The sequence below is a fragment of the Lonchura striata genome, chromosome 17, assembly GCF_046129695.1.
Source record: "Lonchura striata isolate bLonStr1 chromosome 17, bLonStr1.mat, whole genome shotgun sequence".
In the NCBI taxonomy this organism is placed as follows: Eukaryota; Metazoa; Chordata; class Aves; order Passeriformes; family Estrildidae; genus Lonchura; species Lonchura striata.
The window spans coordinates 9,480,844-9,508,589 of NC_134619.1; the positions used below are offsets into that span (position 1 = coordinate 9,480,844).

The 27,746-nt window shown below is 57.6% G+C and overlaps 1 protein-coding gene across 1 annotated transcript; it reads right to left on the reverse strand.

Moving 5' to 3' along the window:
• Positions 1-746: 746 nt before the first annotated feature.
• SRC (SRC proto-oncogene, non-receptor tyrosine kinase) lies at positions 747-27,746 on the reverse strand. Its single transcript, XM_021527858.2, has 13 exons — positions 27,670-27,746; positions 11,820-12,069; positions 11,532-11,631; positions 11,156-11,173; positions 7,888-7,986; positions 7,041-7,144; positions 5,726-5,875; positions 5,318-5,473; positions 4,976-5,155; positions 4,819-4,895; positions 4,292-4,445; positions 4,029-4,160; positions 747-3,693 (listed from the first exon to the last, which is right to left on the reverse strand). Exons 2-13 carry the CDS (start codon positions 12,058-12,060, stop codon positions 3,485-3,487), a joined length of 1,620 nt encoding a protein of 539 aa, XP_021383533.2. The 5' UTR covers positions 12,061-12,069; positions 27,670-27,746; the 3' UTR covers positions 747-3,484.

The window sequence follows — 27,746 nt, forward strand, 5'->3', positions numbered from 1 at the left end:
CAGGGAGGCTGCCCCTGTTCTGTCCCCCCCAGCCCAGCCTGGGTGGCTTCACTCAGGGACACTGTGCCCCATGCCCTGGGTTCTGGCAGCACAAGCACCACCCCTGCCCTGCCCTGTGCTTGCTTTGGGCCACACAATGGCAGTGTCCCAGGTTGGGGGCACACAGAACACCCCTCAGGCCTGACTGCAAAGATTGTGTCACTTGCTTTTCCTCCAGGACTGCCAGAGATGCCAGACATGGCCCTGATCCTGTGCTAAAACATAAGCCTGTCTGGGGAATGGCTCTAGCGACACAGAAGACCCACCAGATCCCAGAATTATCTTCCAAAAAAAGTGTCTGAAGCACCAGGAGCTTCACATGGGTACTGCACATGCTCCAGGCAGCATCAGCTCCTCTAGCAGGGAAGGAGCTAACAAGTCCTCTCACACACAAGCTACACTTCTGTTTTGTGAGGTCTGTTTGTATTTAATTATCAAATAGCAAAGTATTTACATCAACGTTAGAGTTTCAAAGCATCTCCACCCCCCCACCACCCAAAAAGCTGGACCTTTTCAGGTTTTTCCAAAGTTGTATTATTATCTTAAAAAAAAAAAAAAAAGCTAAATATTTTACTTAGACCCCGAAAAAGGTGAGAGGAAGTGAGGGAAGCTGGGGAGAGAGACACAGATCCACACGTTCTCTGCATAGTCAGTTGGAGATCTTACAAAAGACTGTGTAAAAAATGGTAACAGCAGAGGAGAATGACTTGTAGGGCTTTATGGACCCCAGGAAGCCAAAGAGCATCCTTAGGTGGGGATCCCCTCTGGAGTTTATTGGCTTAAAAAGTAAATTGGCAGACAATGATGGAGGGGAAGCTCTGCATTCCCAGGCCTCCAGGCCATGCTGGCTGTGGTGGCCAGTCCAGTGACGCCAGGTCCCACCACAAGCGCTGCACAGAAACACAGATGGACACACGGACGTGTGGACACTCAGCCCCCTGGAGCAGGGCTTCTCTGGGATTGCCTTATTGCCCTCTGCCCTAAAGTGTCCCCAGCACATCTCCTTCACCAGGTCTTGCTGAAAGCCTTAGGGAGTTCATCCATCCCGGGGTGCTCCTTGCAGCTGCTGCCTTCTGGAAAGAGCCAGAGGCTGCACTCGCCTTCCTGTCCTGCTGCACCCAAGGCCCTGCATGTGCCAGACAACCAAAAGCCAGACCTTATCACGTGTGCTTGCCTTCTCTCTTCCCAGCTCCCAGACCAAATCTGGCTTCCACATGTTACAGCTGTAAAAGGTTTCTCCCAGGGATAGGGATTTGTATAATTCAGGCAGAGCTATGGCACAAGCCATCCCTTGGAATAGCTACCATGGGACAGGGTATCTGTGGCAGCTGCCCATCCCAAAAGGCTGCAAACATGGGAAGACCCAGAACACTGAGGTTTGGGGAGTCCCTGCCCAAATGCAGAAATGCCAACACAGCAAACCTGCTAGGAAAGGAAGGGGGGGAGAAAAGGCTCCAACTCCCAAAATAATTTTTTAAAAATTCCATTAAACCAGCTGCTGCTCTTCAAGCTAGTATGTTCTCTCCATACTGCTGAAGAGCCTGTTCAAACTGATTTTAAAAGTTTTACTATTAAAAAAGGAGCCACCAAACAACCAACCATGTACTTGGTTTATAAATAAGTGGCTGGGTCAAACCACACCAGGGCACTGTGGGAGTGAGTGAGTGAGTGAGAGGCAGTGGCTTGCCTGGATCCTGCTCTGGTGGAGATCTGGGGCAGGGGTTTTGGCCACCTCCTGCCCATGCCTGGCTCCCACCCAGCATTTGTAGGACACTGGCACCATGGCAGGGGCTGGTGAGGGGTGGGTTGGGTCTGCTGCCTGCAAGGAGGCTGTGCCAGAGGCAAACACCATCCTAAAGGTGATAGGGAGGCACAGAAAGCCTGAGGACCGAGAGGAGGACACAACCACTGGCTCCCAACTCCAAGTCCTTCCCTCCAGCACCCCCTGCCCCACAGCATCCCCAAAGCCCCCAACCCTCTGTGCTCCAGGAGAGCATCCAAAGAGCCCCCGGGTCTCTGGGAGTATCAGATCCCAAAGAGCAAGGGTCTCTGGGACCCAGGAGGTGAAGGAGTGAAGCTTTGTGAACCACCATGGTGAAGAGTTTCCAGCAGCCACAGGAGAGGGAAAACTGACACATGCAATGGAGTCAAGGTGTGGGATGGTGCAGAGACCACTCAAGGGTTATGTACAAGCAGGTGCTGGGTGGGAGAGGGCAGGGGATGAGCGTTGGGATCAGCCCCACGGGATGTGTGTGGGATAAAGCTGGGCAGGAATAGCCACCCACAGCTGAGACATGGCTGAGGCCTTTGGGAGAGAGCAGAGGGGAGATGAGGATGCAAATGTGGCACAGCACTTCCAGAGGGGGGATGTGGCTGGGGATGCTCCATGGGGACTGCTGCCTGGAAGCTGAGACACAACAGGTAGAGGGAAGGCATCTAAAAACATACCAGGTGGACAAAACCATCTGTGAAAGTCGAGTACTTCCTCCAAAACATTCCCACCCCCAGAACACTACATGGGCCATGCACCCAAGCACCACAGTGGACCTGGATTTGGTGGCAGGGCCAGCCCAGGGGACTCTGCTGGGAAAGCTGGTGGCAGAGCTGGGGAGGGTAGCTGGGAGGTACTTCCCAAGGGTCTGGCTGGAAGACCTGGAGCATGTGGTGGGACAAAGCACAGCAGGGTGAGGGCTCTGCTGGTATCCCCAGTCCTGCTCCCCAGAGAGGCAAGATGTGTCCCTTGGAGGAACAGACATAGCTGGAAGATTTGATTGTGTGCTTGGGTGCTCCGATGGGACAGTGTTGGTCACCAGAGCCTGGAGCTGTCACATTTCAGAGTCCCAGAACCCACCAGCCGTTAAGGTCATGGTGAAGCCAGAGGGACCACCAGAGTTCTGCTGTCATCCCATGCCACCACCACCACCCTGGAACATCACCTCGTTCAAGCCAGCCTGGAATTGTGACATCCCTGTGGCAAAACATCTCTACCAGCACCCTCGTGAGAGCTGGAGCCAAGAGGAAGATGGTGGGGAGGGTGAAGGGGAAGGGAAATTTGTGCTGATTTAGAAAGGGGTTGCAGGAGACTGGGACCGTGTGTCTGAGGTGGGGCAATGTTGTCCCTCAAATCCTCCTGGCTCACCCCAGAGCTGTGGGGGGAAAAGTCTCCCAAAACCCAAGTCTCTTGGCAGGAGATGCTCTGCTTGCCCTCCTGAGCTGGCTCTGGTGGTGCCCACAGGCTCCTCTCGCCAGCGCTGCTTCGTTAAACACGGGCCAGAAGTCTTAATGAGCGATGGGCCAACCCAGGGGCTCCCCTGGCTGCACCTGGAGATAGTGCCCTGTCCTGCTGCAGGGCTGCTCCACAAACACAGCCCCTCGGTGGGGAGGCCAACCCTGGGCACCCCGTGGTGAGGACAGCAGTGTCCCTGGTGCCAGGAGGAGCCCCCGTCTATAGGTTCTCTCCAGGCTGGTACTGGGGCTCTGTCGAGGTGAAGTAGTCCTCCAGGAAAGCCTGCAGGTACTCGAAGGTGGGTCTCTCCTCCGGGTCCTTCCGCCAGCACTGGCACATGAGGTCGTGCAGGGACTCGGGGCACTCGGGCGGGCAGGGCATGCGGTATCCCCGCTCCACCTGGTCCAGCACCTCCCGGTTCACCATCCCTGCATGACATGGCATTGATCAGAGCCAGTCCTGCACCGTACCTGTCCCAGAGGGGACACCAAGGTGTTGTGCCAGGACCCGCCTTAGGGGCGATCCCAGTGGCCCAGGGAGAGAGGGACCCCTGGCCTAGCAGCACTTGTCCCTGTCACCTTGCTCAGGGACTAGAGAGGGACAGGGCGACTGAGTTGCTGCATCCTGGCCAGTATCTGCTCACCCCAGTGGGGCAGGATCCAGCCTGGGAAGAGGCAGCTCAGGGGCAAGCACTGGGCATGGACAACTGGAGTTGGGCACCACCATGGGGACAGGGCCTCTGCCAGCAAGTGCCAGCCCTCACCTGGGTATGGCACTCTGCCCTTGGTGGTCAGCTCAGTCAAGAGGATGCCGAAGGACCAGACATCTGACTTGATGGTAAACCTGCCGTACAGAGCTGCTTCGGGGGCCGTCCACTTGATGGGGAACTTTGCACCTGGGTGGAGAGTCAGGGTGAGGGGGTGCCTCCAGGGCTCCCGTGCAGCCAGAGCCACGTGCTGGCTCCAGGGACAGCACACCGAGGGACCAGCGGCCTCTGCTCCGGTGCCAGCAGCCCTGGGCACGCACCTTGCCGAGCCGTGTACTCGTTGTCCTCGATGAGCCGTGCCAAGCCAAAATCAGCCACTTTGCACACCAGGTTCTCCCCCACCAGGATGTTGGCTGCCCGTAGGTCCCGGTGGACATAGTTCATCCTCTCCACATAGGCCATGCCGGATGCGATCTGTGGGGACCAGCACGTGGGGCACTGTGGCTGACAGGATGACACGAGGGTCCCCAGGGAGAGCCTGGCGCTACTAAAGGGAACAGGCCTGCAGTGGGAGCCAGCTGAGGTGTTGGAAACACCAGCTGCTCAAGAAATGCCATGCAGACTTGGGTTTGCTGGCCAGGGAGAGTTGGCAGCAACAGGAACGGGCAAAATGATGGTCCCAGAGAGCAACCCCACTCTGGGCTGAGCCCCAGCAGTGGCACCCACCCAAGCGAGGCTGCAGAGCACCCCACTGCCTGAGCAGTGACAGCCACCACAGCCCAGCGAGGGGCTCAGGCAGCCAGTGCCCCCACAAGGAATGAGGGAGGCCAGGGGTGTGCAAACCCACCTGAGCAGCCATATCCACGAGCTGGGGCAGCCTCAGGTACTTGCCCATCTCACCCTTCAGGAAGTCCAGGAGGCTCCCTGTGAGGAAGACCATGGTGAGAGCAATATGGAGGAGCAGGGCCCATCAGCTGCCCCCTCAGTGTCCCTCCCGTGCTCACCCTTGCTCATGTACTCAGTGACAATGTAAATGGGCTCCTCTGACACCACAGCGTAGAGCTGCACCAGCTTCTCGTGTCGGAGCTTCTTCATGACCTGGGCTTCCTGCAGGAAGGCCTCTGGGGACATGGTGCCAGGCTTCAGTGTCTTGATGGCCACCCGGGTGGTGCCATTCCAGGTCCCTGTGGCACAGGACACGCTGCTCAGGACACACGTATGGGGCAGGGGGCTGTGTCCCTCCCCTGCTCCCCCACCCCACCACTGGCTCCAGGCTTCTGCCAGTGGTGGGGGACAGGATGCAGGTGGTGACACAGAGGGGACAGCAGGGTGGGAATGGTCCTTACCCATCCACACCTCTCCGAAGCAGCCCTGTCCCAGCTTGACCTCCAGCCGCAGCGATTCCCGGGGGATTTCCCAGGCATCCTTGGCAAGGCCTTGGGTCTGGGGCTTGGACGTGGGGCAGATGTTGGTGAGACGGTGGCACAGGCCGTCAGCATGTTCTGGCATGGGAAGGGACAACAGCAGGGTGACACATGGGTACTTAGGCATGTGATGTCTTTACCCCAGATCCTTCCTGTAAACACCCTGGGGACCCATACCCAAACCCTCACCTCTGCCCTGAGCCCCAGCTTTTCACCACAGTCCCCACAGCTGCTTTGGTGTCCCCCAGTGCAGCACCCGCCCTGCAGCGAGGGCAGGGACAGCACCCAGGGTGCCACCCAGACCCCAAGGGGACCCACATGGCTACCCACTGGAGTAGTAGGCCACCAGCTGCTGCAGGCTGTTGAACTGGGTGCGGGAGGTGATGTAGAAGCCGCCACTGTCCAGCTTGCGGATCTTGTAGTGCTTCACGTTGAGCCCCTTGGCGTTGTCGAAGTCGGACACGGACAGGCAGTAGGCACCTGAGCACAGGACAGAGGGGCTGCAGATGGGCCTTGGATGGGTGCTCCCCATGGGGTCCCACTGAGGGAGGGCATGGAGGAGGCAGGATTGGGCATGGAGGTGCTGCCTTCACCCAAAAGCACAGGATGGGCAGCAGCAGCTCCTGGCTGCACCAGCTGGCACCAGGTGGCGGGGAGGAATGGCACACATCCCCCAGCTACAGCCATGCCACACCATCACAGCCTCCAGCTGCCCTCTGCTTGCACAGCAGCTCTGCCAGCAGCCATCCTATGGATGTGCTAACATGGGGAGAGGAGCCAGGCTGGCGGGAGCTGCTGGCCAACAACTCCTCAGTGTCTCAGAGAGGAGCTCAGGGGCAGGTGGGCCCAGTTTCCTCCTGCACAAGTCTGACCACAGGCATCGCTGCAGGAGCCTGGCTCTGCTCTGCCCACATGAGAACAATGTGGTGTGGCCAGGGCCACAGACAGCAGAGGGCAAGACTTATGCTGCTGCTTGAAGAAGCTGCTTCCATAAGAATAAAACAAATAGTGATAAGTTCAAGGCATAAAACCAGAAAGGAACATCAAGGAGCTTTTCCCAAGGGTACACTTGGAGCCAAACGAAACCAGGTAAGAAACATCCTCAGGCAGTCAAACCTCAAAGATCACAACTCTCACTTTCAGAAGTGTCAGACTTGAAAGGACTAAAGTTCCTCATTCCCTCGGCCTGGCTGCCCAGGAAGCATGTGTTCAAGATTTTGTCACTAGACAGGGACCAGGGGAAAACCAAAAAAAACATCTAGCTGGGGGTGTACAAAAACCCACCCAGATAAACCACCACCAACAACAACGACAAAAAAAAACCAAATGGGAAAAGAGACCATCCTGCCTGGTGGTCTTGCCAGAGTTGGTGAGACACCTGGCTTCCACCCTGCCATGAGCTGAAGCACCTCTGAGAAGGGTGCTCACTGGGTGGGCAGTGGTGGGAGAGAAGTGGCCACATCCCTGCAGCCCACGAGCTCAGTGGTGTAACAGTGCCTTTGGCACAGGCACGTCACTGCTGATGTGATGGCCACGTCAGCACTGGCTGCCTGGAGACCAGCAGGAGACAGTGAGGGGACTCAGGGTACCCCCACACCCCCAGGGAGGGTCTCCTCCCAGCCAGCACCCCCCCAGCCCTGCTCACCTTTTGTGGTCTCGCTCTCCCGGACCAGGAAAGTCCCTCGGGGGTTTTCGGGATTGAGCAGCAGCCGCTCGGACTCCCGGCGAGTGATCTTCCCAAAATACCACCTGCAGGACAAAGGCAGTGGCTCAGCCCCTGGCACTACTCCCCCACTGCCTGCCCAAGCAGGGGGCTCAGGCCTGGCCCACCCACTGCAGGTTTGGGAGACCAGGGGCTGTGTCTGGGCTCGGGCACCTCGGTGTGTGCCACGTCCCCATACAGCCTGGGCTGGGCATTGCCTCCAGAGGGGTTGGAACCTTCCTGCCACACCTTCAACTAGACCAGGTTACTCAAAGCCCCTCCAAATTGGCCTTGAACACTACCAGGGATGGGGCAACCACAGTGGGCAACCTGTGCCAGGGTCTCATCATCCATTGGGTAAAGAATTTTTTCCTAACATCTAATCTAAATCTCTCTTTTAGTTGAAAAACATTCCCCCTTGTCCTTTCCCAGGCCTCTCTGCTTGTGTAAAACATCTCTCTCTTTTTAAGAATTCCGTTTAAGTTCTGGAAGGCTGCAATGAGATCTCCCTGGAGCCTTCTCTTCTCCAGGCTCTCCATAAAAACCAGAGCAAAAGCATCCACAGCCCTGCTATGCCACCACTCACCCCTCCACCACGCAAGCACGCTGCAGCACTGCACTTAGGCCTTAAAGAAAGGCTGGTTTGCACATTCACAGGGGAAAGCTAACGAAAAGGAAAATCCCAGAGGGCTTGGAGGCTTCTCCCAGGACTGGGGCAGGGGTGGAGGGGGAGTGCTCAGGGTGTGTTTGCTATCGCTTGTCTATAAACTGTCTAAAAGATGGCAATTACTCTTCAGCCTGGATGGAGTCTGAGGGCGCGACATAGTTACTGGGGATGTAGCCCGTCTGTCCTGTAGTGAGGGAATGAGCCAGCCACCAGTCACCTTCCCTGCAAGAGAACCAAAACACACTCAGTGTGAAGCCAGGAGCCCCCCGGCCAGCCCCTCACCCGCCCACAGGCACCAGGGGAGGATGAGCCAGCACAGAGCCCCACTGGGAAAAGGTGCAGCCCCACAGCCCCCAGCCCCACAGCCAGAGCCCAGCCAGGAGAGCTCCTGCTGCCAGCCCCGCCTGTGGCTCTGTTTGGGTGAGCTTCCACTCCTGGAGCCATCCATCCACATATGGAATGCTTTAAACCTGAATCAGGCAGGGCAGACAGCGAGCCAAAATACCTTTAGAGCCACCTGAATGGGAAGGGTATCTGGCTGGAGGCTGGGGGGCATTGGGGGTCCTGGCAGCAGGGAGCAGCAGGCAAGGGGAGGGACAGGAAACGCGACAGAACGATGGCAGCAATTGAAAAAGGAACCACGAAAACCCAAGGGAGTTAGTTAAACACAGGCTGCAGGAAAGAGCAGGACGGGGCTGAGGTTTGGGCAGGGGCTGAGCCCTGCCCATCCGGGGTGTCCAGCCTGGATGCAGCAGGACCTGTCCAGCCTGGGTGTCCCATTCCCAGCCCCTGCAAGGCTCCAGCCTGCCCCTGAGCCTCCTGCTGCCCCAGCGAGGGCTGTGCCTGCACAGCCACCAGGGAGGCTCCTTGTCCCTAAAAACCTGTGGCTGAGCCAGCATCCAGCCCTCCTGGCCCGGGCACAGGGGCCCCAGGCAGTCCCCAGGAACTGCCCTCCTTCCCAACGCTCCTGCTCCGGATGGGGCTGCAAAGGACAACAAATAGAGAAGAACAAGAGGACAGCAGGAGGTGGCTTCCCCTTCCTGTGGACAGCAGGGCTTTTCCTCCCACCACCTGCATCTTCTTGCCCATCAAAGACAGCCACTGAATTCATCCTGACCACAAGGGAGACGAGGCTACGGGAAAAGGGCAGATTCGTGGGAACAGCCCCGTAAGGATACAAGAACTTGGCAGGACAACCTCCACAAACAAGCTACAGAAAAACACCAATAACCTCAGCCACCACTACAAGGATCTCCAGACCACATCCAGACCCATCCCTGACCCTGCAGACGTGTAAACCTCCATCCTTGCTTCAGACTCACCAGCTGCTTGTGACTCGTGCTTTTCCCAGTTAAACCAGTGATGCTTCAAAGCACTGGGATAACCCAGACATGGCCCCCAGCTCCCTGTGATGGTGTCACTTGGTGGAGAGATGGAGGGGACCTTCCAGGCATCTTTTCCTATTCACAGAGCTGAGCTCTGCCCCTGGAACAGCCTCACAGCAGCCCTGGATGACATTTTAGTTTCTTCCAGCCCCAGCACATCTCGTGGCAGGCAGGTTGTGCTCCTCAGCCAGGGCTGTTACCCCAGTCACCTTTACTGAGGTGGCTCTGAAGGGGACAGGAGGCTGGTTGGGCTCCTTTCCCACAGGACCATAGTAAACATCTGCTTGAAAAATGCCCAGCTTTTGACTTGTGGCTTTATTCCAGCTTGGGCTGCAAGTCTACAAGCTGGGAATTCAGCAAAACAAACTATTCCAAAAATGTCTCAGTGGAGAAAAAAATAATAATAATCAGCAGCAACAAAACAAAGCATTTCAACAATTCCCTGCATAATCTTACCCAAAATATCCCACCACATCCCAGCTGGCTGCCTGCTGGCTGGGAGGAGACTTCTTCCCACTGGAAATGGTAGCACAAGAGTCCTTCTGCACTGGGTGGATTGGGAGGATGACCCAGAGCAGGGACATGAGCATTGTAGAGGTTTTTCATCTCATCCTGAGCAACCCCAGCCAAAACCTGCTGCCACCCTGCAAAGCCACCCTGGCCATGGGCTCCTGCTGTGCCCAGCACCTGCCAGCCCTTCCTGGACTGAACCCAAGTCCCCTCCCTGCAGCTCCAGGGCACTGACAGTCCTGCCAGGGAGTCCAGAGGAAGGAGACATCACAATCTCTCTGTTGCTGTCCCCGAAGTGCAGCAGCCCGAGCTGTTCCCAGACTGTGTGAGCATCTCCGGGAGGTCATGGAGAAGAGTGATTCACCCCTGAGCACTGCACAGACTGCCCAACTTCCTCCACCACCTCTCTCCCTGTGGACATCTCACCCACACAGGCACTGGGAAGGTTGGCAGCTACATCCTGCACCCTCCACCAAAGGACTGCATTACCAAAAAAAGCCCTTTTGCTCCCCAGGATGCTGCAGAGCCCATCACAGACAGAGCCTTCCCTCTGACTGAGCCTTTGGCAAATAGTGGTAGAGGGGGGAAAAAGTGTGTGGAAACCCCAGAATTGATAAAAGGTGAAAAGAAAAACCCCCTCATAATATGGACCTGATCTGGACCCCCACAGGCAGAGCTCACTTTGCAACATCCAGACAGCAGAACTCAAGCATGGAGCTCACACATTGCTGAGAGAACAAGGATCAGATTGAAAACATGTTTGTGCCACACTGCCCTGCACTGCAGGAAAAATCTCACTCTTGGGATGTTCCCTTGTCTTTCCAGCCTTTGATTTTGCTGTTTTGGGTGCCCAGGTTGGAAGGCAGCAGTGGAACGGGAGTAGGAGCTGCAGACCCCCAGGACCCTGTGGGAGCTCCATAGCTGGGGACACTGGGGACATTGGCTCTGCCAGCAGGGCTCTGGACTGTGTGTGCCCCTGTCAGGACAGACCACACATGGGGTTAATACAGGACCATTTTTAGGAGCATCTTCCAGCTGCCCATGCTGCCCTGCACGGGATGGATGTGCTATGGTGACCAGGATGGGGAGCTAACGAAGGGGTCAGAGCCCTGGGGAAATACTTGAATCGCCAGAGCTACTCATGAAATATAAAAGTAAAATTAAAAAATGCAAAAGAAAAATGCAAAGGGCAGGGGGGAGGGAAGAGCCAACTGGAAAGAAGAGTGCAGAGGGGAGCCACACATGGACAAGGAAAGGGGATGGGTTCAGAGCCCCCAGGTGCAGACACAGCTCTGGATGGAACATTTCCCCAGCATGAAAAGGGACTCCCTGCTCTGTTCTGGTCATTTAAAGAGGACAAATGCAACCAACCACAAAACCATCTGGAGACCATCTCCTCCCAGCCCTGCTCCATCCAACCTGCCCTCAAGTGGGCAGCAGATAGGCTTTCATCATGGAAGTTATTTATAATAACAATAAGAATGTGCAATACAGACCTGACATCCACTTTTCTCCTGAACGAGAGCATGGAGGGAGAGAAAGAAGAGTCAAGAGAGAAGCTGAGACCACAGACAGCATACAAGCACAGGGAAAAGCACCCATGAAGCTGAGGGATGTGTCCAGGCTAACAAGAGGGAGCTGAGCACGGATGGAGATGGGACTGGTGGGGATGTGGCTCTGACCAGCAGCAGGGTCAGGAGGATGAGGAAGCAGGCAAACGACTGCTTTCAGTGTCAGTGTCCTTGGACAAGTCACTGTGTCTGTGTGCATTTTGGCACATCCCTCTGAGCACCCATCCCTGGGACAGCTGCTCCTGCCAGGCTGGGCTGGGGGCCCCACAGGAGGGACAGAGGTGACAGCAGGGACACTCACGTGTTGTTGACGATCTGCAGGCGCTCTCCTTTCTTGAAGGACAAGTCCGTTTCGGTGCGGGACTCGTAGTCGTAGAGGGCTACGAAGGTGGTGACTCCCCCTGCGACAAAGAGCGCTCAGGAGGGGCACAGCTACAGGGACACTGCCCTCCCACCATCCTGGTAACACAGATCTACTTCTCCCCCAAGCCCAGAGTCCCTCAAAAACCCGAGACGCCAAGCAGCCGGACACAAACCCACCAGAGCACCCGAGACCCTCCCCACCCCGCCGAGCCGCAGCCCCACGGACCGGCCAGCGCCCCGGCACGCTGCGGCGAGGTGACCGTGTCCGAGGTGTTGAAGCCCCCGAAGAGCTTGGACTCAGCAGCCATGGGCCCGAAGGAGCGGCTGGGGGTGCGGTGGGCGTCGGGGGCAGCCGCCTTGCTGGGAGTCTGCGAGGCTGGGTAACCCCCATGGTGGGCGTTCTCAGCGGGCTCCAGGCTGCGCCGGCGCTGGCTGGGGTCTTTGGGCTTGCTCTTGCTGCTCCCCATGGTCCCGGGCTGGAGGACACACAGAGGGCTTCTTTTATTATTATTATTATTATTATTATTATTATTATTATTATTATTGCTATTATTATTGTAATTATTATTGTTTATAATAAGACGTTGTTTCCCAGGGCTCGAGTGACAGATGCCTGCCCACCAGGAAACGAAACAACCCCTGGAATCTGTTCAAGCAGCAGCTGCTGGGCAGTCTGGCCATCCTGCCCTTGCCCTGGGATATCATTGCCCCTCATTAACATGGAGACACCTCCTGTGCAGCCACAGCAGCCAGTGAAACTGCCAGGACACGCTTTGGGAGCAGAGGGAAGCACTCTGAGCCGTGGGAGTGCAGAGCAAAGATGCTGAGCATGGAACCTGGACATGCTGAGACTGTGGCAGCTCTGGGGCCAGGCACCTGCCACAGCTCAGTCCCCACGTATTTCCTCTTACACATGCGTTTCTACCAGGATGGGGATTTAAGTACTGAAGATGAACCTTTGAAGTCCAAAACAGGCAGCCAACAGGATGAAAGTTTAAATCAGGAGCAGTTTCAGGCAGTTTGCAGCTGAGGACCAAGGGATCTCGCCTTTATATATAGTCAAATAGTTTATATATAGCCTTCCTTTCCACTCAAGACCACGCTCTATAAATACCTTCAAGGTAATGACATAAATGAAGGCAGGGAATTATTTGCAATCTCCAAAGATGGCAGGATACTCAGCAGTGTCCTGAAGCTATGGAAGGAAATATTTAGGCAAGATCACGCATGGCAGGAGGGAAAAGGGAGGTGGAGACAACAGGGAGGAGAGTATCTCTGATAAGAAAACAAGCAGGGAAGCAGCAGAGCAGGCAGCTGCTGCCCACAGGGTGCAGACCTGGATGCAGCATCCGTGAGGCTTTGGGAGGGCTCAGCCCCATCCAGCTGAGGGTTTTTCTAGCCCAGCTTTGGAGAGAAGCTCGGGCCGAGCCCCCCAGAGCCATGGGCAGCCCCAGCAGCCTGCACAGCCCCAGTGTCACTGGGGCAAAGCCCTTGGCTCTTGCTCTGGGGAAGCTTAGGGGTGCCAGGCACAAACTGCTCCCTGTCCCCCCCCAGCTCCCCTCCCACAGCAAGGGCTTTGACTGACGATCAGGGCTTATTTCCCAAAAGACACAATTTCCATCTACTGCTTTCCAGCTCCCACACTGCACAGAGCACCAGCAGTGTCCTTGTGTGACCCATGCCGGCAGGCTCAGATCCTGCCATGGTTTAGGAAATGTAATAAACTGATTTTTTTTTTTTTTGTGCTGGGTATGACTCCAGCAGCCACTCCAGTGGGCAGCAGAGCTGTCCTTCCTCCTGTGGAATGCAGGTGATGAGGAGGTACCATGCCTCTATCTGCCACATTACTTAGTCCACCCATATCCGTGCCAGGCTTTGGGGGGTCTCAAACCAAATAAGGGTCAAATAAAAGCTTTGGACTTGCAAATGGCCACTTCTGGCAATCCAGAGGCAGATTCCTGCAGCCAAGGGGAAGGAGTCTGTCCCATAAATAAATGCACTTTAAAAGTTTGTTGCAGCAGGGGAGAGCTAGACCTGAGGAGTGATGACAAGGAGCCCCCACCTCCCTGTCCCCAGCCAGCCCCTTGCTCACCTCTGCCCGGGGCTGCAGCACTCCAGTGGCAGTGCAGGGAGAAAAGTGGGAGCATGGCAGGGCTGTGACCGTGTGGCTTGTGACTCCCCATGGGACCATGAGCAAGAGTAGAGCTGCTCAGAGTTTCCCCTGGAAGCAGTACTTCCCCAGGCAGGAAAACACCCCAGCCAGGGTGGTGGATTTAGCAGCACTCTGGGGACACAAGTGTCCCCCAAGCACATTTTCTGGGCTTGGGTCAGAAAATTATTTATCAGTGTGCTGAGGAAATCAAAGTATAAAACAGTCAATATGCCAGAGATTAGCCAGAAGCAGAGCACAGAGAGGGGACAGGGGATCCCCCAGGCAATTCCCTAAAACAGGGGGGTCCTCACCTTCACACCTGAGAGCCTGTGGGCACAGGATGTGCAACTTCCAGGCATGTCCTGGCCAGGAATACCATGAACTGTGAGTTCATCCCTCCTGGTGCAGCAGTTTGGGCAGGGAGAGCTCCCACCCTGCCCTGGGGTGCTGACCCTCCCCAGCAAGGGCTTTACTGGATGTGCTGGTCACCAGGACACGATGCTCTGACAGGGCCCAATCCAGCTGTCAGGGCTTGGCTGTAGGAGCCAAAGACAAAGGAGGAGGAGGAGGAGGCAGGAGCCCACAGCTCTCTGGGGAAGGGGCTACAGAGCCCCACTCCCAGCTCTCCTGCTGCATCTGAATGCCTACACGAACTGCCTGAAATCTGGCCAGTGCAAAATGCAGGCTGGCAGCCTCAAACTGTGCCCAGGGGCACTGGCAGCCTCACACCATCCCCATCAGAGTCCCAGGTAACTCAGCCAACACGACCATGTGGCTTTAGCCCTGTGGCTCTCCACCTGTCCCCAGGGAGGAGAAGGGCCTGAGAAAACCCTTGCAGCTCCCACATCCCCTTGGCAGCTGGAAAGGAAAGGGTGCAGACTCCCCTGGGAGAAAGCAGGGTTGTGCAAGAGTCTGGCAAAGGAGTGATTAATGACAGCAGGAATGTGCTGTGCACTCAGGTCCTCGGGAGGCACCAGGGAGAGACCCCCCTGCCTCTGGCACAGTCGCCAATGAACCCTTCCCCCTGGAGTCAGAGGACAGAGGAGGAAGTGTGGTGGCTCCCAGCACACCCCAGCAACATCACTGGGAGCTGTGGGACAGCAGCCAGACTGCAAAAAATACCCACTGCCAGGAGCTATGCCGTGTATATGTCTAATAAATTTATGTCTAATAAATACAGCATTTCCACATGCAGCAGGCTGCGGAGATGCTCAGCACCACCAGCATCCAGCCAGGGCAGCCTGGCTGATGCCCGGTGGGATTCTGCCCTGCTGCCGTGCTTTTCACAGCTGACAATGCCGGCATGGGAGGCTCGGCGTGCCTTGCCTTGCAGCAGGGCTGCCCCTCTCGCCCTCGCAAGGCTTGTGCAGAGGGCTGGGGCTCCCTGCGCTGGGCGGGCAGGCAGCTTTCCTGCGGCGGGGATTAGCACCCCGGGCACGTCGCAGCCTGCAGGAACTCCTGCCTTCCGCTCCGGGGGCAGTGCCAGGGCACGGCTCGAAGCAGCCCCGGCCCGAGGTGCGATGCCTCGCAGGGCTGCGCCTCCCGCAGCCGCAGCCGCGCCGGGATGCTCGGGGCCAGCCCGGCCGCGGCTGGCAGCCCCCCGGAAGGCAGAGCAGCCACTCCCCGCTGCCCATGGCCATTCTTACCGCTGCCTTCGGCTACAGCCTCGCCGCGGGGTGCGGAGGGGCTGCCGGCGGACTCGGCTCAGCTCCCGCTGCAGCCTGAGAGGAGAGGGAGCGTCAGCTCCGACACCCTCCCCCCACGGCACGGTTCAGTGCCCAGGGCTGCCTTCATCCTCCTCCTCCTCGCCATCCCCCCGGCAGCTCGCAGCCGCTCGCCCTGATCCCGGCTGTGTGAAGAGGGGACGATTCCCTGCCCCACTTCACCACCCCACTGGCGACGGGAGAGCAGGCGGCTGCAGCCGCCCCAAGCCACGTCCCAGAGTGGAAGGGGAGCACGGCACCCCCAGCCCAGCAAGGGATTTTTCAGGGGAAAAGCAAAGCCAGTTCCTCCAGACACACCAGCATTTCCAGCCCTGTTGCTCCATCTCCGCACAGCCACGACCTGCGGCAGGCATGGTCGGCCACCAAGCAGAGACCTCGTCCCCCGGGAGGAGTCACCTGCTCCAGGAGCAGAGACAAAGCTACGGCACAAACCGAGCACGAGGCACGGGAGCAGCCTGTGCTGCTCAAGCCCTGACTCATCCAGAAAAGCATATTTTAGCTACATTTTTCAAAAAGGACGGTTTTCTGTCACAAGTGTGAGTGATGGGGGGACCCTAGTGAGCAGCAGCAGCTCGAGGCAGAGCTTCAGGTGGAAAGCAGAGTAGGACATGGGCTCACAAAGCCAGGCCAGCCCCTCACCTGGCTTTGCCACCCTTTCCCAGCCCCAGCTCCTACAGGAACTGCTCCCTCTTCTTCTACAGAATGTAAATTATCCCTCCAACCTGCCCTGCTCAACCAGCGCTGGGGAGAGGCTTCAGCCACCCCCGAGGGGCTTTTGCTCCTGAACAGATGGGATTCAGACCCTACTTCAAGGCCCCAAGCAGTATCCCACCATGCTCCTGTCCCAGCTGGAGCCCAGGTTTCACACCTCATCCAAGGGCAACATCCTGGGTTTCACACCTCATATAAGGGGAATATACCAGTGTCAGCATGCAGGGGCCGTGCCCCCACCACAGGTTTGTTTTCATGGCCTCCCCTTCCCCCTACTAATAAGTTTTGTCACTATTTTTAGTGCATTTGATTAGGATAATGAGTGGGAGATGACTGACAGCCCTTTAAGATGTTGAATGGTTTGTAATTTGTACTTGACAAATACTGGCTGGTAATGATTGCACAGCAGGATGCAGGGGGGAAGCTGCAGCCCCAACTCCAGGCTGCAGCACATACAAATAAAGCTGTGTTGGGTACACACGTGGTGCCTGTGTCCCTGCCACCCAGGCATGCTGTGACATGGCCCACAACAATGATTAGACCAAAAAGAGCCAAAAATGTCATGAGGAAAATCCAAATATGCCTCAGCCTGGGGTCAGCCATGTGCCTGAGCAGCGGGGTGCCAGGTCCGCTGATGGGGAATGGCAGGTCCCTGGGTGGATGGATGCACCAGCAACCTCACTGATTGATTTGACTGTTTGGTGGCTGCAGGTGGCTGCTGTGGCAGCAGCCTGGCACTCCCTGGCACATCTGGCACAACCTGGCACATTCCTGCTGCGCGCTTGGCAGTGGGGCTGCCATCCTCAGCAGCACATCGCTGGCATGGCCATAGCCAGGCTCAGACAATGGCCAGCACTGCCATCCCCACCCATCTCCGTGAGCTGCTGGCTCTGCTTTTGGGGTCTTCCCAGCCTCCATTCCTCCCTAGACACAAGGGAGGGTGCCAGGGCTGAGCTCAGCCATGCAACTTGCCCCGGGGCAGAGGCCGCAGCAAGGAGAGGCCAACCCAGTCCTACCCTCTCCAAAAGCAATTAAAAATGAAGCACACTCGGCTGCACACCTCAGCTCGGATCAGATCACGGAACGCCAGGCAGCGGCATCCCCGTCCTCCCCTGCCGGCGCTGGCAATGCCACCTGGGCTGCCCGCGCCTCCAACACCCGCGCTCCAAGCTGCCTCCCCCCAAAAATTAACTGGCAAGATGGGTGGCAGGAAAAGGCTCCATCCTCTGCCCTACCTCCCCGAGGAGAGATGCCCTGGAAAGGGAAGCGGCAGCTGCCCGGCGAGCCCCGCTCCGCTGCTCGGTCGCTCTGCCCGGATCGCTCAAGGATACAATGGCGTGGTACGGAAGGGCTGGCAGCGGAGGGGAAGCGATTTTATCGCTTTGCAAAGACACCAACAAAAGACACTGACTGGGAGCAGACAAAACACGGCAGAGGCAGAAACCTTGGGAAATGCCGCGACAAGCCGGGGCCCAACACCAGACACCGAGCTTTGGGGAGGGAAACACCTCTGGCAGTAAAGGCACTGTCCTTGGAGCTGCTCCAGAGCCGGGGGTGCTGAGCAGCACTGCCGGCAGCAGGATGGGGGTGCTGGGGGAGAGGCAGCGAGGGGCTGGGAGCACCAGCACCCACCCAGCGATGGAGGGAGACGAGCTGAGCCGTGCCCTCCGCTCGCACAGCCCCGCTGAGATTAATCACGGCGACTGTCTCGCAGCAGACTGAAAAATGAAGCGGGCGAGACAAAGCAGCCCGGCGGCACCGAGCCCATGGCAGCCGGGGACGGGGAGAGGCACAGAGCAGCGGTCCCAAACACAGCCAGCCTCTCCATCCCCTTGGCACAGCACCAGCCCCTGCCGGCAGGGCCAGGGCCAGCCGGGGCAGATCCGTGCGGGATCAATGGAAGCTGCCCGCAAGGGGGGCCATTAAACCAGAGGTCTCGGGCTGGAGCAGTCAAAGGGCACTTTGTCATCCCCCTGTCCCCTGCTGGGGCTGCCCCTGCCAGCGTGGGGGTCAGTGCTGTGGGTGAAATCCCAGCCTGGTCATTGCTGCCACAGCCACAGCGAGGTGGTCTTTTAATCATCTTAAGGTGGCACCCTGTCCCCTTCCCTGCTCTGCCCTCTGCTCCCTCCCCACATTTTAGTAGGACACACAGCCCCGGATATGCTCGCAGAACAGCTTCCCCCTCTGTCCCAGAGGATGCTCCCGGTTTTGCCCTTTCCCACGGCAAGCATCACAGCTGGGGACCAGCGAGAGCAGCACAGCCCCGGTGCTGTGGGGACAGCCTCGCTGCCCCGGCTCAGCCCACCATCCCTCTGCCACCCATGCACAGCCACTGTGTCCAGCCAGTGACAATTCCTGTCCCCTGCCCATGCCACCAGGCTTTGCTCAGTGCAGGACAGGGAACACAGGCTCGTCTCTGCCAGGCTGGGACCAGCCTCACTGCGGTGAGTCCCAGGAGCTGTGAAAAGGGGGAGCTGCTGCCCCAGCCCCACAGGTGGGGTGTGATGCTGCAGACCCTGTCCCTGCCCGGCTGACGCAGTGAGGACACGTCTGGCTTGTACCTGCAGCCCTTCTCCTCCACAAGGACACTCATTTCTCACCTGCACTGATTCCTGAAACAGGAGGAACAATGCAGGGATGCTCACTTCATCTCTCAGCTCCAACCAGGAGCAGCCACAGGCAGGTGTCCCCAGTCCTGATCTCTGCTTCAGTGTGTTGAAGGCATCTGAGCCAAGCAGTCCAGCCTTCCCCTGGCTCCCCCCAGCTGATGGAGAGCTCTTCCAGATGAAAGAATGGCTGGAGTAAGGAAGTGCAGCTGCTGTGTGGGGGCCCAGCTACACACTCCCCACAGATATAAGTCCCAACTCCTCCTCTCTGACCCTCTCAACTCCCTTTAAAATTAAGACCATCTTAATTAAAGCTCCACAGCCCAAGACAGCAGAGGCCAGTGCATCATGAAAGGGGAAAGGATAATTAGATCAAGCATCGAAATTCACTCCCCCTAAGCATGGGGGAGAGTCACAGTTAGGAGTGATGCAAAACGCCTCCGAAAAGACATGTCAAAACAGGGAGTTTAAAACACCAAAACATTCCCTGAGAAGCACAAAAGTGCATTCTGGATGTTCATGTGGCCAAGAAACTGGGAAACTCCAAGCATGCACACTGGGAGCATGTAGGGAGCTTGAGCTCTCCCACCCATCACAGGGTCAGCCCCTCCACAGGCAGATTTTGGCTTGCTGGGGCGATGGGCAGTGGCTCTGCCAACATCAGTGACCACAGAGAGCTGCAGGCTGTGCCCCCCCTACCCCCACAGCACCCCAAAACCAGGCAAGGACAGGGGCATCCTGACACTGGGCACCCCCAAGCACCATCCTGCATAAGGCTGGCAGGAGAAAGCCACAAGCCTTATCTCCCTGAAACAGTGCAAGCAGCTGGATGCAGGAAGTGGAAAGTGCTGCACATTGTGCTTGCTGGTGCTGAGCTGAGCACTCAGTTTTAAGCCTTTTCTGCACTCAGAGATGTGAAAAGGGGAGGTGGCCATTGCCACACCTTGTCACATCCCTGTCACTGCATTGCAGCAGGCCTGGGGACTGACAGGACCACGTTTTGGATCTTGTCAGCATGTGGGTGCATCCTTTCTGCACTGTAAGGGCATCCAACAATCACGGAAGGGAAAACAAAGCTTTCTCACCCTGAAGTGGTCCAGCACAGGAACAGGGACCAGAGGGGTGGTGGGATCCCCAGCAGGAGATGCTCAAAGCTGGCTGGGTGTTGTGCAGCCTGACAGTGCTCCAGGTCAGAGCAGGGATGCCTCCCAGTACCTCCCAGCCTGATGCAAGCCTGCACTTCCAGCATTCCCATCAGGACACCAGCCAAAGCCAGGAATTGCCCAACCAGCTCCAGCAAATGCTTTCCAAGGCACACAAAGCCCTTGGCCTGCATTAACCTGAGCTGGCTTCTCCCAGGCAGGTGATGAGGACACCGCTCTCCTCCTGCCAAGTCCAGGAGAAGAAAACTGAAAGAAAATGCTTCCAAGGGCAGGAGTGCCCGTGGGGCTGGGAAGAGACAATGCTGGGCAGGGAAACTCTGATGTCGAACTGGAATGGCACTAGGAGCTGGAGCTCTTGGCCACCAGGACTGCCTGGAGCCATGGGACAATGCTTCCCCAGAACAGCCCTGTGGCTCTGCACTCCTCAAAATGTACTCTTTTAACATTGGCCCCTGGCCATGCTGGCACCTCTGAGCTCCCACTGCCAGCCACTTAATTCTCTAGTTTCCAGTGGCCCATCACAGCCCTGCTCTTCCCATCCTCCTCCAGGCGAAGAACCAGGACAAGGGACTGGCCCCACTGGAGAGGGTGATGGAGACCTGGTGACCCAAGCTGGCCCTTGGAGGAGAAGGGCTGATTTCTCTTCCCCATTTCTGCAGCACCTCTCCCAGCACAGGCAGCCTCAGGCTCCAGGAAATGTGGTTTCCTTCTGCTTTCTGGAAGTGAACATCAAGCCTGGGTGCTCTGGGGGGACAGCTGTGGCAGCACCCAGCCCACTCCATGCCCTGCCTGGTTCCTGGGGAAGGGGCAGGTGGCAGCAGGAGGCTGCTGTGACTCACAGGTGTCTCAGATCCGGACAAAACAGTAGTGCCACCTGCGGCTGCCATGGCTGCAGGGCTGACACACCCATCCTGACCCGGACGAGACAGCAGTGCAGGCAGGCGGCAAATCTCCAGGGCAGGGGGAGGAAGGGGGCAAGGAACGCAGGAGGCAGAAAAGCTCCACATCTGAGCAAGTTACAACCACCCCTGGCCACGCTGGCGTCACTGCTAAAACATTTCCACTTTCAGAGAAACCAGCCCATCCAGTCCAGCCAGGCAAGGAGCTCCAAGGGCTCCATTGGCCCTCCAGGACCAGAGCCACAGCCCCATCAGCCCTGCTGAGGGGTCCTGTAGGACCCCCATGGCAGGAAACCTCCCACAGAACAGGAACTGAAACACTGATGGGGGAAAAAAGGGAAAACGCAGGGAGGGTATGTGGGTATGGGAACCCTTGACACAAACCATGGAGCTGAGAATTGCCCCTCTCCCAGCTGGAGCCACAGGGACTTGGCAGGACACATGCTGGGGTTCACTGCAATGGGAGGGGATGAAGGACAAGCCAAGCAGAGGCCAAGGCTCTTCTGTCATGGATTTCAAGCACTTCCCACTTTGCAGACCCCCGAACATTTTCAAATAAATAAGCAGAATCCCACAGAGCAAATTTATGCTGATCATTTTCCTGTGTTGCTCTGGGACTTTGGGGCTTATGCCCAGCACAAGCCTCCCACTCTGGGGAACCATGGGGCCACCAGCCCTCATATACACACACTATGTGTGGCTGGATGGTCAGGGTCAGCCTCCAGCAATGCACACTCAGCTCCTTCTTTCACCTCCGTGGGCATGGATGGGACTGGGAGCAGGTCCCACACGAGTGAGCACAGCAGGGACTGTGGCTCTGGCCTTGGAACACTGAGGACATCACTGGCAACAGAACCCTGAGAGATGCTGGTCCCCACAGCCACTCCCATCTGCACCACCAAAACAAAGCATCGCTCAGGATGCGTCAGAGGAAGCAGCCAGGGAGGGTCCTGAGGGGCAGACAGAGATCAGCCAGCCCCAGGAAGCTTTTCCAAGCCCAAAACACTGTGTTGGATTGCCAGCTGCTCCCCGGGTGAGTGGGATGCTCACACCAGAGAGGATCCGGCTGGGAGGTGCAGCCCCTGATGGTGCTCACTATCAACAACCTGAGCAGATGAAAAACAAAGAAAAATGCTGAGCTGGTGTCTTTTATCCCTGTCGCTCCTGGAGCAGAGCTGGGCTCTGCACACCTCTGGCACTGCTTACTGCAGCTGTGGTGGGGAGCAAAGATGGACTATGGGCAAGGAGGGTGTGGCCAGTGACATGTGGACCTTGCACCCTCCCAAGGCATCTCTCCAGCCCTGCAGGGACAGGATGAAGGGATGCAGGGACAAAGGGATGCAGGGACAAAGGGATGCAGGGCGTCTCCTCTGCTTCCCATCACCTGTGGCTCACGGTGCCTCCAGCACAGCCCTCCTGGACCACACATGGGAGCATGAGAGCTGTGCCCATCCCCAGATCACCCAGAGGGCTCAGGTGAGTGTGCACACACCCGTGCACACCCCCATGCACACCCACACCTGTGCAGGCAGCCAGGTGTGCAGTCAGCTGCCCTCCTTGCCCAGCCCACCTTGCACTGGTCCCAGCAGCCTGAGCCTTCCCAGCCCACACCCTTCCCAGCTCAACTGCTCATGGCCTTGGAGCATGGAACTCCTCCTGGTCACAGTGACTTTTGCAGCTCCATCTGCACCCTTCCTGCTCCCGTGTCACCCTCCCTGCCTGACGCAGCAGGCTGCTCACTGGAAGCTCCCTCCCACTGTTCCAAGGATTCCCAATCCCTTTCCCAGCACAGCAGGGCCCCACCAGCACTTGCCCCATGGGCAGGGGAAGGAAAGGGCCCGTCTGAGCAGGGAGTGTCTCCAAGAGCCTTTTTGTGTAGTGTTTTCTGCATAAGTCAGCAAGCACATGCTTCAACCCAGGAACTTCAGAAGCCCAGGGAGAGCACTGCCTGACCCCGCTGCTGCTGGCACTGGCTGCAGCTGAGGATGAGGAAGGTGCTTGTGCTTCATGGAGATCAGACTCTATTTGCCCTGCCTAAGGGGAGGCTTTACCCATCGTGTGTGCATGGAGTAGGGCAGTGCAGCTAGGGCTGGAAGAAGGGGAAACTGAGGCACACGCTGTGTAAAACCTCACCAATCCCAATGACAGCTTCTCCTCAGGTGCTCCTGGGGGAAACTGAGGAATGCAGTGGGAAAGCAAAGTGGAGAAGTGAAACCCAGACACAGCGCTGCGCCTCCAACCCCAAATTACTGCAAAAGGGTGTCCCAAGGTGAGATATTTTTAGGATCAATTTAGCACTGACCTGACCCTCTCATGCTGCCCCCAAAGTGGTGCTTGGCATGGGAGGAGAACACATTGCTCAGGACAGGCTGGGCTTGTTAACCTCTCCCATGGTGGAGGGAGCAATGCAGCAATGGCTTTTATCCTCATTGCCCAGGTTTTTGGTGGCCAAGGTTGCCAACCCCAGTCAGGAAGGATAGGAGCAGCTGCACTGGGTGGAAGCTATTGCACAGCATGCAGTCAGGTTTCCATCCATCCATCCATCCATCCATCCATCCATCCATCCATCCTCAGCACAGGGGGCTCAGGGCCAGCTGAAACCTCACAGTCACAAGAGTGAGACCACAACAGGTCAAGCATGGGCTGGGAAACTCAGGGCCAGCCTCTGAGTCTTGCAGCACAGTGAAAGAACCACAGCACAGCCCAAGTCACACATGTCCCTGCACACATGTCCCCCTGGGCTGCAGACCCCAAAGCCATCCCAGTGCCCTCCTGCATGGGCCCCACAGCTGTGAGGTGAGAGCAGACTTGCTATGCATGGACCCCATTTCTTATTTTTTTACTTTAAACACCCAGGCAGCTCTACTCTCCACATTTCTCCAGACAAGCCCACTGATCCCACGTGCCAGCCTATGGATATTTCAGATGCTGCATCTCCACTGAGACCACGTAGAGTTGGGCAGATCTGTTTAAGGGCTGAGTTAAAACCAATGACCCGTCCTGCCCTGCCCAGCAGCCGATGCCCCCGGCAGCCTGGCCAGCCCCCAGCCCTAGCAAACGCCTTCCTGCTCCCAGTGAGAGCAGCCAGCAGATCCATCGCCTGCAGGGAAGTCAGCGCAACACACAGATTTGCAGGTCCTGCTTCCTGGCCCGGGTTCAAACCACATTTGTTCCTGAAATCTGTTTCAGGGTTTTCTTTGCAAAGCGCGTGTGCAGAGCCATGTGCACAGCACCGGTTCCCAACACAGCCAGTGCCAAGGTCACTGTGCCAACCTGAGCTGGGGACCTCCTAAGCACACTCTGGGCAAGTCTGGAACTAGATGATCGGGAAAACTGGAACTAGATGAGCTTTAAGATCCCTTACAACCCAAACTATCCCACGATTCTGTGATGTACTGGACTATCTCCCAATCTGCTGCCCATTTAAGCGAAGAGGAACCAAAGGCTTTAAAACAGCCCCGTGACACACGGCGTGTTTTTTGCTGATGGGTGGAAACTTCAGCAAGACACGAGCCCTGGGGAGCTGGACTGCACCACCCACAGCTACAGGCAGTCGGGAAGAGGAGCTTGGACTGGAAACAGTGACAACCCACTGCGCTCCTGTCCCAGGAACAGCTATGCCCGGGTGGTTATTTCCATCCAGAGGTCCGAGCTGCTCTCCAGGCATGGGATTCGGGGGCTGCCCTGTGCAGGGAGGTGCACGGGTGTGCTGCTGCCTGACAAGGCCGTTTCCGATGGGATGCCTGCTGGACACATCTCCGGGCGGGCTTCGGGGCGAGACGCGGAGCACTGCGGAAGTGAGCTCAGATGGGAAAGTGTTCCAAGAGATAAAGAAACAAGTTGGAAACCGAGCTGCAAAATAGACAGCACAGGAAACAATAGCACTTCAGATAGGCTTTCCAATTTCCCACAGCCGTGCCAGGAGTCCAGTGCTTTGTCCCAGGGATGCCCTGCTTAGACATGCTGGGAGGAGGTGCAAGCTGTTTGCTTGCTCCTACCTCTTCTCTTTCAAGATCTTACAGGCGTTTGCTGGTTGTTTAAATGAGAGGCTGGAGACCAAGTCCTTCAGGTCTCATTAGATAAGAGTTTAGCTCTGTGATGACTTCAAAGGCCGGGCAGGATCCCACACCAGTAACAGGGAGAGACAGATGGGATTTTGAAGACGTGAGAGTCCCATGGTCCATCCCCTGCTTGCCTCAGTGAGTCCAGTGAAATGATGCTGGTTTGCAGGACCTGCCCGTGCTGCTAAAGGCCAACCTTGTCTCAGGATAGCTGATGTCCCCTCCATGCCACCAAGACAGAAGAGGACCCTCTTGTCTTTGCAGCAGAGCCACCACACTGGTTGGTCACCGCAGCGTTCTCCTCGTCTCATCCCCTGCTCCCCAGCCAGGGGCTGGGATGGCCCTTTCTGCCTCCCCTCGGAACCTCCCTGATTTTCCATCACTCTGGCACAAAGTCATTAAAGGGCAGAGCTATCATTAGGGCATCTCCATCACACAGGGAGCACTGCAAGGCCACTAACGATCGAGACAGGGAACATTGGACTTCCCTTTGCTGCTGCTGCTGTGTAGCCCATAAATAATCCTGTCTTGGGCTGTTTTGGTGAAGCCAGGAGGTGTTTAGAGGAGCCCCTGCCCTGCTGCTCCCAGGTCAAAGCTTGGAAGTGAGAATTGACCCTCGTCTCCTAAGCAAAGGTGTTCCTTCGTGATATATCAGCATTAACTGGCTAATGATTACAGAGACACAGCACACAAGCCTCGGCTCAGACACCGAGTGCCACGGTTTTGCTCTGGGTGGATCTGGAGCCAGCTGAAGCTGATGGCTTAGCACAGGTAAGCTCTATGGCAAAGGTGTCTAGAGCAGCCCAACAGTAAAAATAACAGAAAGGATATTTCTTTAAAGTGCAATATTGCTGATGTCATCCTCCATATCCCCTTCCTCACACCTTCCTGGGCAGCCCTGTGACTGTCTGACCAACACTTGCTGCACGGGGGACCTGGGCTCACATTGAGCCACTGGATTCTGAGGGGCATCTCCAAGTCTAGCAGGGACAAAAGGATTCCCATCACTAATGGCTGGATCTTGGGAAGGTTCGTCACGACTCGGTTCTTGCACTGGTCATGCTGGCAGTGGGTATCTCCTTGGCTGAGAGGAGAGCAACAAAGACCCCCAGCACCTCCTCCTCTGGGAGCACCAGATGGGCAGGAGAAAGAAAAATCAAGTCTTTTGTTACTGCCTTCATGCAGTTTCATAGAGCACTGCTGGATATGTTCTGTGCTGCACAGGCAGGAGCTCACCTCAGGGAACCCTGTGCTCTGCACCCTCCACTGCCCCCAGCTCCTAATGCCCCTGTCTTGTGGGACACCTGGCTGCATGTCACATCATGTCCCTTCCATTGCGTCACTTCTGGGGAGCCAGAGGATGGGCCATGGCACACACAGGGAAGCACAACCTGCTCCCTGCCACCTACAACCTTTACTGCTGCTCAACATCTCTGGGACTGGGACCAGGACCACAGTCACCTCCTGGCACCAAGTCCAGGGCTGAGCCCTGGCACACCACAGCAGCCACTGGGGTGAGGAAATGCCAGAGGAGAGTGCACTGTGCAGGGCACAGGGAGGTGGAGCAGATCCCCACTCAGTCCAGCAGGTCTCACACGAGACTGCTCTGCTCCCTGACATGATGCCCGACACCAGAGAGGACCATGCCAGGATCAGTGCCACAAGATGCCAGCCCCCTACCACACCTGTCCCCGTGCACATAGCCCTGTGCAGCAGTTCCATCCCTGCAGGTTGCCTCCTGTGTCCATCCCAAGTGGCCCCAGGATGCAGCACAGCCTCTCTGGGCAGTGAGCAGGATAAAACCTCATCCTGACCCCAGTGTGGCTCAGGGCAAAGCCCACGGTGCTCTTCCATGGCACTGGGGGCTGTGACAGTGGGAACACACCACTGCCACCACTTGCAGCCACGCATGGGGGCCGGATTGCCCAGGCTGCAACGAGGAACTTCCCGACTGGATGAAGTCTTAAATCGGAGAAACCAGAGCTCTGCAGCCCCCCAGCAACTGAGCCAGGCGGGCACAGGAGGGGCACAGCGAGGGGCACAGCGAGGGGCACAGGAGGGGCACGACTTGCCAGGTCCACCAGGGCTGGACACTGGCCCCAGAATCACCGGTGAACAAACACAACAAGGGAAGCGGATCACGAGACATCAAAGCAGGGGGGCGATGAATATTTCATGTCCTGGCCTACATACAGCCCAGCTGTCCCCGCCCTGCGCTCCCGGGGGTCCCCCACAGCCCCCGAGCACAACAAAGGGGAGTTGCAGGCAGGCGGGGCCGCCCCGCCGGACCCCCGCGCCCCCAGCTCTGCCCCGCCAGGCAGTGCCACCCCCAGCCGGACCCACGGCTGACCCACCACACCATGTGCATCCCGCTGGACCCACAGCCGCCCCACTGACACCCGGCGCCAGACCGCCAGCATCCTTGCGGGGATCCGCAGGCAGCGTATCCCACGCTGCCGGACCCACAGCTGCCCCACGGCAGCCTGGGCAGGCTCGGCTGGACCCACCGCCTCCTTGCCGAAGTGCCAGCATCCCCGATCGGACCCACAGCCGCGCCACCGCGGGCAATTCCCCGCCGACCCGCCGGACTGCTCTGCGGGCATCCCATTGCGGGCATCGCCCCGCCGCCCCGCCGCTCCCCACTGCGGACATCCACGGGCAGACCCTGGGCATCCCCCGCCGGATCCACGGCCGGACCCAGGCACCCCCCGCCGGACCCCGCCGCCTGCCCCCGAGCTGGGCAGCCCCGCCGCCGCTCACCTCCGCCTGGCCGCGGACGGGGCCGCCCCGCCGCTCGCCTCCAGCGCTCGGCCCCGGCTTTGTCTCCGCGCCGGGGG